The sequence below is a fragment of the Symsagittifera roscoffensis genome, chromosome 4, assembly GCF_963678635.1.
Source record: "Symsagittifera roscoffensis chromosome 4, txSymRosc1.1, whole genome shotgun sequence".
Taxonomy (NCBI): Eukaryota; Metazoa; Xenacoelomorpha; order Acoela; family Convolutidae; genus Symsagittifera; species Symsagittifera roscoffensis.
Genome location: NC_087065.1, coordinates 35,087,817 through 35,100,814, shown reverse-complemented (window position 1 = coordinate 35,100,814; position 12,998 = coordinate 35,087,817). Strand labels below are relative to the sequence as shown.

Below are 12,998 nucleotides of genomic sequence, written 5' to 3'. Positions count from 1 at the left end.
TGGGTTGTTAGTTAGATGGATCATGATTGGTTAATATTAAATACTTTACATTGGTAAAACATTTAATTTATCCAATCATAAAATATAGTTTAGATCAGTTTCCAATAAGATCTTCTGAGAGAACTGGATCAATTCAATAGGTAACTTTTATATTCTGCTGGAAAATCGAATGCAATTTTGGAATATACCTTTTTGAAACAAAGTCATTCCTGTTTTTTGCACCGTTCACACTTGAAAACAAGTTCAAAATCAAACCGCGAAAAACCAAATTTGAGCGTCAACAACTTTTTTTCAAGAAAATTAACACGCGATGCAACCGAAGTGTCTTCAATTCGCTCGTTGATCTGATCTTAGAAATCATTGACAATTCGTTCGTTTTAATATCCATCGCTTAATTCTGCATGTTATATCAATGAATTCAATTGCATTCAGCAACTATGATTTAATCCACCTTCACGCGTCATCACTAACGCGGACAAGTTCACATCATTCTATTCTCAGGCACATAAAACACACAATAATAATACTCAACTCTCGACACAAGCGAACCGTAAGCATACGTCAGCTTTGTATCTACCATAGAACACATGTAACTGCATTAGAAACCGTTCCGATTAAGAATGTTACATCACTATGGGATTGGACAAACAAGGTGACCAAATTGGTTAATTTGAAATTGGACATTTGAGCAAACAAAGTTCTCATTCCAACACTAAAGCCCTCTTTCTGGTCCTAATTGTGTTTCTGTTGGTTCACAGCTTCAACTGAGTGGGCGTGGGTTAGAGTGTGACAAATATTAGTAAAGCTCAAATCCCCTAATGTGCACCACGATCAGCCCAAAAAGACAAAATAAACTAGTTAAGATTGCGACATGACTTGCAATCAGATTACCAAATACGTATAAGTATTCGTCCACTTGCACAATCATAGACATCTGCAGAACTAAATGAGTCAACAATTCATCAGCTTAAATTTAATTCAGAATAACTCAGAAAATCTCAAAACCGTGAGAGCTACAATCAGACGACCCACAGATATAGTTTTAGAGTAATTGATTTTGAGTAAGTAACAGACTTAAGGAAAATATTCCAAATGACAAATTAAAGCAATTGTTAGCTTCCGAAGCTGCAATTCACAGGTTCATAACGCCGTGCTTACTAAATTAGACAAACTATGAAAAGCTACCAGATATATACACCAGATATAAGAGGCAAAGAGCTTCGTATCATTTGCGACACAACAATCATTCAGAGCAAGCGAAAACAAGAAACAAAAACGGAAAAGGGATTCTCCAAGTGGAAAAATATACAGAAGCGATGCAGCAAGTAGTAAGTTAAACTAAGAACATAGCCAATCGAAGATTGTACAAGAGTAATGAACGCAAGTAAACATTAAAAAAAACACTGACTTTAATGAAAAAAAAAAAACTCAACTAACGAATTTCAAAGAAAAAAAATTAAGCTCTTAGAATTTCTAGAACAATTTATGATTGGCGCTTTTTTGATAGCATGAACCCAACTAGAGAAAACTGGATCAATAGGTAAAGTTGTTTTTATTCCGCTGAAAATCTAAAAATTAAATTCCACTTTCGAAACTAGAAATCGTTCACGTTTTTTCGTTTCATTTCCACGTTTCTATTTGGAGAGCGCTATTTACGTCACTTTCAGCAGATTGATTTCAATTGAACTGAAAAAGTGCATATATACCTATGTGCATTCATAAATGCATCAATATGTATGCATGCACATCTGTAGTTATTAGAGACTTTTGCTGAAAAAACAAAACAAAAAGAAATCAATAAGACCTATATAAGAGTCTTCACTACGTTCATTATTTTTAAAAACAAAAACATTGACTTACGTCGCAATATTTTTCAAATCAGAAAAAAATTTCTGAAAAAAGTTCAATCCTCTATACGACCTCGAATCAACACACGTATTCATAACTGACTTTAAGTTTCTTAATTGGAAACTAAGCCGACAGATCTTCAGTCACTATCTACACAGAGGCGAAGCTGCGCTTCGCAAACACTTGCGAGAACACGAACGAAAAGCAGCTATCAAAAGACATACGAAAAAAGCAGAAATAAGCCTCGAATTTGCAAAGACTCGAGGCTTAGCAAAACTCGAATTAGCAAAAAAAACTGCAACCTAGCAAATTTGAGTCTCACACACTAACCATTCAGCCAAGGATGCTCAAAATCCTCAAAAACTAGCCACCAATAACGCAGCAACATATTCTAAAAAATTGCCAATTCGATGCAGCGAAAGTAGCACAAATACAAAAATACACAATTTTGCATATAAAAATCGCACAGCATAAAGCCACATTATGTACAAATTATGCATTCCAAAAAATATATCGAGTTAGAAAACTTCTGAAATCGAGATTTTATTATTGTTGTTGTTTGAAACAAATAAATTTCTTCGGTTGATTTGATGAATTAAAAACGCATCAACTGCGTAAACTTATAACTATTCAATGTCAGAGCACATGCTATCAATAAGCTGTAAAGGTGCCACACTAACATTTGCGACTTGGGTTGGAAAAAAAGAAAGTTCGTACTATAACACTTAGCTTCGCAAGTGTAAAAAGCCGAAAATCGTGGCCGATTAAACTTCAAACACAGATGCGAAATTGCACTTCGCAAACATAAGTAAAAATATGACCGATAACACTACAGGGAAAAACTGAATGAGTAAACCTTTGAGTCTAGAAAACTTCTCAAGTGATGCCCGCCAATTATGAGTTTACACAATTGCTAAGTGACGCAAGCCAACTATGACGCATTAGCAGTACCAGTAAATTAAAAAGAAAGAAAGATATTTACTAAGTAACATGCCTCAGTTTATAGAGCGGACGCATTTTAACTAGCATACGAAAAAGTTCATTAAAAACATCCGACCCTGCCCAGGTTCGGACCCTCTTATTTTGTTGCGGGTCTCTTTCCCTACCTCTACGCCACAAATCCATGATACCTTGACGCTAAAGTGCTATTTGTAATATAATAGTCTGTGTTAATATTCTTAGCATTAGATGTACTACTTAATAGCTGGTTATTGATCAAAATGAACACATTATGTCGCAACAATAATTGCGTCGCATCAATATGTGCGACTTAAGTTGGAAAAAAAGAGTTCATACTATAACAAGCTTTGCTTGTGTAAACAAACAAAGCGAGAAAAAAATCCCGCTAGGACTCGAACCCCAGACATGTGGATATTCCAGAAGGTGCTTTGCCTCGAGACTAAATAGTCAGCTCCATAATTATTTGGCCTTTTATTAAAAAAACAAGGTCAATTTCATACAGATTTTCAATAAAATTGTTTAGGGGAAAAAGTATAGTTCCCGACTACAAGACAGTTGCCCTAACAAGTGTAACAATTTGAAAGATATTTAACTGTCAATTACAGCAGTGTTGGATACCGTGCGCTTTCAAACGCAAATCTCCCAACCCAAAGTAAGTTGCTAGTAATTATCAGGGAAAATCACAAAATGGTACCATTCGCGTCTTCTAATTCGGATATAAGTAACAGTTATCAAACTTAGTTTTACGGTTCGATTAGCCAAAACCAGAAACAAATCAAGCCGATATGATACTGTAAAACAACTAAGCAAATGATGAAAAGCCCAGTAAAAATTTCGATACCTTTAAACTGGCAGAAACGCAAAAAAAATGACACGAAGAAAAGACTCCAAAGAGGGCATTCATGGTCCGTTATCAACTATCGGCTCAAGGACAGCAGACAACTAAAAACCTAAGCACGCACTGTTCAAGCATGCGTGGAGAGCACACTGCTTTATGGCGCCCAAGCGCGACATTGGTGGAAGAGTGAACGAGACTGCATAACGCTTTGTCGACCGGTGATACCGCTATATATAATGACAAAAGACCCCCACTTATGAAAATGCAACACATCTGCAAGGATGTCAACTGAGATCATTGAGAAACTAAAATGCAAATGCAAAGAATAGGCCACATAGTAAGACGATTGAGTGATTTCAAACTCGCGGAACAAAAACCGTTTGGTTGCCCGAGACTATAAACTACTTTAACTACCAAGACTTAGTCAATTTCACCATGGACAGAAAGAAAAAGAAGGTTCCGATTGAAGAAAGAGTGAGAACGATAGCAGACGAAGAAAATGCAGAGGACTGCTCTCGACACCGGCAACAGAAACTTCACTGCCAAATTGTCGTTGTTGCTAGACCATGTAAAAGAATAAAGCCATACATATCAAACACATTCACGAAAACAAAACCGAAGTAGACTGGCCAAACTGCCACAAAAATTTCAGCCAGGAAGCCATCAGATGTCTGAAACATCACGGGAAGATCTGTTGTGGCATCCAGACAACATTAGAAAAAAAACGTAAAACAATTTGAAAGACAAGCAAAAAAATCTCACTGAAACAAAATAGCCAGAAATAAGAAGACACATAACATATAAACCAAGAAAGAAACATCACAAGCCAAAAAGTATACTGCGAAATACATTCCATGTCCAAGCTGCTTTCGAAACATATCTGCGACAAACAAGTCAAGGCATCTGAGAAAATGTAGAGCAAGGGAACGTCCGTTAAACCAAAAAAATTGGAATTTTTCCATAAAACTAAGCAGAATTGAGAAAAAAATATCAACAGGTTATTCTGCTGGGAAATCTTATAATTAAAATCCGAACCTTATTAAAATCCGAACCTTTGTTAAATGAGAGCCCAGTTTGCCTTCCTTTCCGCAAATGGATTCGGATTGGAAACAGAACAAAAATCAAACCGCAAAAAATCCTATTCGAGCGCGGATAACTTCGAAGACAAAAACAACCCGACCTATACGAGAGTTTCACTAAGTTCTTCACTTAAAAAGAAAGCAATTTTCAACACAAACAACGAGATTTGGCTGGTTCACACAAGATGCTCAGTTTTGGTTCATTTATACTGCAGGTGGTTTATGTTAAGTATGCCAACGCATATATATTTAACTTACTTGATCGCTGGGTTCGTAGCCAGGTTGTCTGACTTCGTCCACTTTATTGAGGAAGCTGGAGCATTACAAACAACCAGTTAATACCAAATCAGACAATAAGAAGGATGTTGATAAACATGTGTTATACTCACTACTCAGCACAGTCAATCAGTTGATACTCGTGTGATCGTTTAAAGCAGGCCACCACGCCAGAATCCTTCCATAGGATCTTCGTAGCATTCCAGAACTCCTGTAAACAAAATATGTATTCATTTTCCACTCATTTTACTCTATTTTCAATGATCGCAAACACAATCTGTTCATAAAACTTCATAGGCCAGCACTAAGCATTTTCAACAAAAATCCGTTTCACAACCTCAGCAATCCTACTAAAGAACTATCAACCCGTTTTCAATACTGTTTTGTACCAAGCAACCACTTTCGAGTCAATAAAAAAGTTCGCTACCTTAGAATAATGAATTTGCAAAAAAATATAGATATGAATAAGTACTAATTTAGTTTTAATTTATTTTTGATTATTTTAATTTATAATAAATTGACCCCTTGTGTTGTATGTAGTGTAGTGTAGTTTACCTCTGGGTATGAGAAGTTGGGTTTGGTGCACTCGTCGAGGATGTAGTCTGCGTACTGTTGATTGTGGGGCTCGCAGTCCAGTGGGGGCTCTATCTGGGACATGGCGTCTGTGATGGTGAGGATGGCGTCCCTGATGTTCCTCCAGATGTCCTGCACCTTGTCCTTTCTCTCCGCCTTAGAGTAGCCCTCCACATGCAGAATCTTCATCTGCTTTACAATTGTCGACTTACCACTCTCACCAGCACCTGAAACACACAACTCATGAAACACATTAAACTCCTATCTTCACGACAATCAGTAACACCACAGTAATCAATATCGTAACGAGCTTTTATAATTAATCATTCTTACGCACAGAAAAGTAGCAGAGACATTGGGACCGGGTTGTCTCAATTTTATGCATCACTGGTAGACCCAAAAATAACGTCGTCAGGGTCGAGGCAAAAACTCGCGCAATTTAATTACTCGATTGGCTCAATTGCACGTTTTTTTTTCTGCCACCAAGTATGGGAAACTCGTAAGCGAACGAACTGAATATGAACTGCTACTTGGCAATGATAGTTTTTTTGCACAAAAAAGAACAGAACAGAGGATTTTAGAGATGGGTCGAAAAAATCGTTTTCAGCTTAAATTGCTAATTACGTAGACCATCGAGTTTGGCTAACTTCCTGTAGCGTACTATCAGTGCTGATCATTCTAAATGTTTTAAATTAATATTTAACAGCTTTCTGTTAAATGTTTTTATACAGATCTGTTAAACAGATGCATTTAAACAGCATAAAGCTCGACTAGCATATAGTTTAAAACCTTAAAAACGTATCAACTATCATTATTTTGATATCGTTATTTTTCAAAAATATAATACAAAAAAACGGTTCAAATTTAAACTTGCATTTCCTAAAAACAGAAAAATAAGCATTCAGAAATTAAACAATCCAAAGCAAATGCAATTCGTCAGCATATCAATAGTGATCAGTCACACATCGACCGTTTTTTTTACATTATTGGAAAACGATTCATATCAATATGAAAGATGTCCAATTATTGAGGTACTACGGTTTCTTTTATACAAAAATTTATTGCCATAATGACAATCACAGTTGCCGGAATCGAGAAAAGATAGTAAAGAGACAATTCAAGATTCAGAGAAAAACTTCATCGTCAATATAGCTACCGTTATGCGAACCTCAGAAATAAAATAATTAAAATTATGAACCATCCTATTAAAAAAGAAGCTTCACTTAACGATGACTGTGAATTAAAAAAGAAGATTCTCTTAACGATGACTTTGATTCTCATTTTTCACATGCTATATAAAGTCACACGCAATATATAGTCTAGAAACGATTAAAGTCTGGTTTATGTCTAGTAACGCATTGACAAGCCTAAATAGCTTGCCTTAATTCAATTAGCAAGGAGCTGTGTGCCGGATTAATTTACCGTGCCGTCTGCGCTACTCAATAATACAATGCTGAATTAAATCATCCGGCCAAACCTATTAGAACCGGAAACTTCCAAAAACATTTTTCTGAAACGTGGTTAACTTTAGATAAACATAGCGAACTAACTGTGGTATGAAGTCAAAGCGAACGAAGAAAATTTACTGACTTTTGTTGGAAATTTTGACTTTAGAAATTAAAGCAAAAACATCATCTTTAACCTATTCGAATTTCAAGAATCTTTTATGGCGGTAACTTTTTAAAATTCAAGAAAAAGCCAATAAGAGAAAAATTAGTAATGAGTATTTTTTAATCCGCTTAAGAATCTAGCAAGGACAATCCAATTTCGAAACTTAAAGACAATCAGTTCCTTTTTCGCTGATGAGCAATTTGGTTATAGGAGAGCGAAACTTGCTTTCTTTTAAGCACATAAAACTGAATGGGACTTAAAAACAAGATCAAAATCATATTTGAGCGCCAACATATTTTTCAGACTTCTTCTTTTAAAAATACAAAGCCAACAGACAACTGGAAAAGATACAATGAATGCAATTAAACAGAAAATGCTGATTCGTTTTTAGAAAAGCCCGAAGTTTTGAATTTCAAAGAAAAATTGATGGCCTTGAAGCTCTTTGAACTTCTGGAACAATTTATGATTGTCGTCAGATGCCAAAAAATCAACACCCAAACTGTTCAAAATTTTGTTTCAAACTGAAACTCATTTTAATGAAAACATGTGGCAGAACACAGCAGCCAATATGGTACTAGCTTGAGAAACATTGAATTGCGCTACAATAAAGTCAGTGAAAAGACATTCAAAAAACTATCTGAAAAACTGAGTTGAAAAAAGTACTTGACACAAAGGCGAAGCTGAGCTTCGCACCATTTGCGATACAACAAAAAAAATCAAAGAAAAACGAAAGCGGCGAAGAAACTACATCTATCATAAAGAAAAAGCTACATTTGAAACAAAAACATGCTGAGGCAATAGAATGTAAAATTAGCTTCGGGCTAATCTCACATACCGAATTTCAACGAAAATCTCACCTAACGAATTTCAACGAAAAAAAATAAATGCTCTATAATCTCTTTGAATTTCTAGAAAGATTTATGATTGGCGCTTTTTTGATAACATTAACCCAACTTGAGAAAACTGGATCAACAGGTAAAGTTTTTATTCCGTTGGAAATCTAAAAGTAAATTCCGCTTTCGAAACTAGAAATCGTTCACGAAACTTCGCGCCATTTGCACGTTCGTGTTTGGAGAGTGCTATTCACGTCATTTTCAGCAAATCAATTTCAATTGAACTCAAATAATGCATATATACGTAAATGCATCAATATTTTAAGAATTTTTCCTGAAAAAAAAAACAAAAAAAATCAGCAATACCTATATAAGTCTTCACTACGCTCATAACTCAAAAGAAACAATATGAGACAACTAAGCCGATATAATATAGCCTTCAGCCTATTAAGATCAAAAAAGGGAAAAAAGCCGAAAAAATTCAGATAAGTTAGGACTAATAAGTTATTATGCCCCAAACACAAACACAAACTCGAACACACGAGCTTTTTTCACTTATCGGAAGACGCAATATGAGGTCGCGAAGCCGATATAAAATAGGCCTATACCAATCAAGTCGAAAAAAAATTGTTGTCAGGAAAAACTTGAAATATAATATCTATTAAGATTTTAAGCATTTTTTTCAATCCAGAGGTGAGCTTAAAAAATGATTCAATTGAAACAACTCGAAATTAGGTCAATAAGCCGATAAAAACAAACCGAACTCATTTGGGCAGAAAAAAGTTTTTAGGCGAAACAAAAGAAAAAAGAAATATACGATGTCAAGGTTAAAAAAATTTCAAATAGCAGAAGTAAATCAGAAAACTAAAGCAACAAAAATGTTTAAAAAAATTAAATTCAAATGAGCGATTTAGTTGAATGGTAAAAACCGGAAACTAAGCCGGTTGGTAAAAACCGAAAATTGAAAGCCGAAACTAAGCTGACAAATATTTAACAATGCGACGAAATCGAAATTTCAAAAAATACCAAAGAAAAATCATTTTAAAATTTTGAATTGAAAATTTGATGGAAAAGCACTAACAGGGATGTACAGAGCGATTAAAAGCATACGCAAAAATTGCATGCATGTATACTGCATGCATGCTGAAAGCTGTGGACAAAGTTGTTAACGAAAAAAAGTCTAGCACCCGATTGCAATACCTTTGCTTATCGCACGGCTAAAATTATAACTTGAAAACGTTGGAAAAACTACATCTATAAAAACTTCATGGTTGAATCAGATGACGTTCATAAACAGCCCAAGAAATTGGAAACCAATCATCGAGCGACAAGTTTTGGGTCGGAACCTGTTGACCCGATAACAAAATTGTCATATAATACTTCATGAAGTTTTGACAGTTGATACGATCCATTCATAGAGAAGCACATAATCGTAGACAAAAATATTTGGCACTTGAAATTACGCAATATGAGTTGACTAGGCCGAAATAAAAATCTGCCTGAATAGCTATAAAAACAAAACAAAAATGAAAACAAAAATTGCACAAAATCAGACTTGGTAAATTTATATAGTAGACTTGGTAAATTTCAGTTTAGTAGAAAACTGTTCAAATTGGAACAAAATCCATGCTTTAAAAACTAAGCCGATAAAAACCATACAGGTTAAATGTGCGTTTAAAAAACGGAAAACGAACCGACAGAAACTAGGACGAAAACCACGAACCCGGAAAAATTGAGAAATTTGAGAAACTTGATATTTACCATTCCCACTAAATGACCATTCTGTGAACAAAGTTGTTTACGGGAAAAAAGTCTATTACCCGATTGCAAAATCCTTGCTCATCGCAAGGGTAATTTCGATTCCGAAACTAGAAGTCGTGAACTTTACACTTCCGCTGTTCGATCGTAGAGTTTGTCATTATTTTAACAAAAGAAATTAACTGAACTTGAAAAAATCAGAAGTCAAACTGCAAAAAAGCAAATTTGAGCCTTAACAAATTTTAACACTTTTCCTGGAGAAAAAATCATCACGACCTATATTCGACTCTTAAGAAAACAAAAAGCTACACAGCCTAAATAAGTGTCACTTCGTTCCTTGAGAAATGATAATTCGGTGACATCCTTTACTGAATAGCTACAGCATATAAACGCGCCTATGGAGCTTCTTTAAAAATTTTGCTGTGCTTTTCACTCATATTCCATTAGATCGAATTTTAAAATTTTAGTTATACATTAACACCACTATTGCGTAAATTCAACAATCCATGTTTAACAAGTGTCCAGAAAAAAGAATTTTTACCAACAAATTTTTTCACAAAAGTATTGAAACACATTTACCCTTATTTCCCACATAAGTAACTGGTTTTATGTTTTAGCTACAAGCACTCTCGCGTAAACTCAACAACCCAAGTATATCAAGTGTCTAGAAATTAGACTTTTAAACCCCAATTCTCACAGAAGTAATGAAACACGTTTACCCTTATTTCCCACATAATTAAATGAAGTTTATGTTTTAGCTACAACCACTCTCGCGTAAATTCAACAATCCATGTTTACCAAGTGTCGTGAAACAAGACTTTTTCACCCAATTTTTTTTTAAGTATTGAAACACTTTTTAAATAGTTTTTCTGTTTCAGATACAACCACTCTCGCGTAAATTCTACAATCCAAGTCATCAAGTGTCTAGAAAAAAGATTTTTTTTTCACCCAGTTTTTCTCATCAAAGTATTGAAACACATTTAACCTTGTTTACCGCATAATTCAATGGTTCCCTCAATATCTTACCAAGTAAAAGTAATCGATGAGTGGTTTTGTAGTGTTGTTTATCTTTGGTAAGTTGCTTCTCAATCTCCTTGTTGCGAACAGCTTGCGTCTTGTTTCCGCCATCATCTTTGACAGTGTTTGTGCCAAAACACCCCATCAGCATTGTTGTAGGCTACTGTGCTGTTTTTCCTTGTTTGTGATACTATGCTTTGCACTGATCTTTATGCTGTGAATAAACAGGACTTCACCTCTGCTTAAACTGAGCAGATTCGATCACCTGGTTTTTTACAGGTCAAGCTAAGGCGATTGAGGGTTTTCTTCTTAAATCGGGGTTAAGTTTCCGATGGATAGTAGCACGTATTGTCTTCTTTTTTATAGACTGAATTTTGATAAAAAATAAAAAGGAATTATTGGGTATTGGATAGTTCAGATGGCAATCACACGCACTTTCCAGTTAAACTTCATCGATTCGGTTTAAAGTTTATACGGAAAGTTGCTTCAAATGTACAGCTGTTGGTTGTGGTATTGACTGATATTAACCACAGCTAGCCAGTGTGTGGGTTTGATCTGCCAGAATAGAGCACCTTGCCTTGTCAACAAACTCTTAGTTGATGGACTTGGGGTATAAATGCATCATTCAGGCAGCCTGAAAAGGGTTGAAAAAAAATTAAAGTTTCTAGCAGAAAGAGATAAGACTTTTTGGGGAAAAATACATAAATGTCGATGGTTTGAGAAATGAATTCGAGAATCATATTTAGATTAAATTTTTTTTTAGTGTTAAAGTAAATTCAGGAGCTTGGCGTTTACCCGCGTGCTTATAAAATGCCATACATACAAAGTTGGCAAAACTAAAAATAAATACAGCATAAAGTGAGCATGCTGAAAGCCTTCAGCCACATGTCACCGCATTTTAACTTTTGAAAACCTATACTGAAAAAAGCAATTGTTCATGACCAGAAGAACTTGAAGAAAGGCGTGAAAGGATCTACGTACACAGTGCCGAAGTGGAGATTTTCACCACTTAAGATACTAAATAAACATACATATAGAGGCGAAGCCGAGCTTCGCATCACTAGCGATACAACACAAACATAAAAAAAACCTAAGAAAATGAAAAATGTTGATAACTAGGTCTAGCAAAATTAAACTTCAATAACTCTCAGTAGAAATTGAATTTGGTCAAAGATGCCAGACATTTGAATATTATATTAACAACACAACGCTTACGAAGAGGAGACAAAGCCGACAATCTTTCATCAGACACAATTGGAGGCGAAAAATAGATTAATTAAATTTAAAAAAATTTGAAGTTCTCCTGAAACTGCATCGAACAACACTTGCAACTTCCATGAAACTTACTAACAGAACAAGAAAATCCGTGATAAGACAACGAAGCCAACTATCTTTGAGTAGAGAAACGAAAGTACGACAATTCAATTTTTACCGGAAAAACAAAGGTTTGATAAATTAACATTACGACGATGCATTTAATGCTGATATATGACTTCATTGATACAATGATACAGTTGGCTGATATATATGCATTTTTAACGCTGGCACGGCACTGACCGTAAATTAACGGAAGGGCCCCTTTTGTAATTTAACCTTTTTTAAAATTCAATTGCATGCATACTGAAAAGAAAAGCAACATCCGACTGGGACTCGAACCCTTGACCTAAGGTCATTAAAGCGACAATGTTATCTATATGCCTGAAAGTTGTTGAGCTTTCATAATAAAGCAAGTAAGATTTGAAGAAAAGTTGTTTGCGGGAAAAAAGTCTTGTTTCCGATTACAAGATACTTGCTCTTGCAAGAGTTAAACAGGAAAGAGACAGTAGAGACAAAATCGAAATTCGGACATCCTCAAATATTATCCAGCAAAATACCAGGCGCATATATAATGATATGTAGCCAAAGTAAACCAGATATACTCTTAAATGCTAAAAAAAGACACTAATGAATAAGCATTTTTTTGTGCCGTGTGTTAGAAGAAAAGTAATGTGACACTAACTTCCGTTTTTGTTAAAAAAAAAGTTTCTCAAGCCAAAAAATCAAACCAAAAACGCAATATAATAAAACTGGAAAACCAAATAACATTTATCAGAAACCTGGGTGGTTTCAAAAGAACACTTGTCCAGATTCTAGGTTTTTTTGGTCCCGTGAGAAAACTAGTTTAGATAATTGGTCCCGCCTTTTTCCTAAAATTAAACACAAGCG

General features: G+C 35.0%; 1 protein-coding gene across 1 annotated transcript in view; it reads right to left on the bottom strand.

Annotated features, from left to right (window-relative positions):
* LOC134843650 (guanine nucleotide-binding protein G(s) subunit alpha-like) overlaps window positions 1-11,423 on the bottom strand; it is a 34,415-nt gene extending 22,992 nt beyond the window's left edge. Inside the window, exons 1-4 of the mRNA XM_063859845.1 lie at window positions 10,803-11,423; window positions 5,557-5,801; window positions 5,115-5,212; window positions 4,984-5,038 (exon numbers count right to left, since the gene is read on the bottom strand). Of these exons, the coding sequence (XP_063715915.1) occupies window positions 4,984-5,038; window positions 5,115-5,212; window positions 5,557-5,801; window positions 10,803-10,944 (540 nt within the window). The 5' untranslated portion in view covers window positions 10,945-11,423. The remainder of the gene's footprint in view (window positions 1-4,983; window positions 5,039-5,114; window positions 5,213-5,556; window positions 5,802-10,802) is intronic.
* Window positions 11,424-12,998: the final 1,575 nt, after the last annotated feature.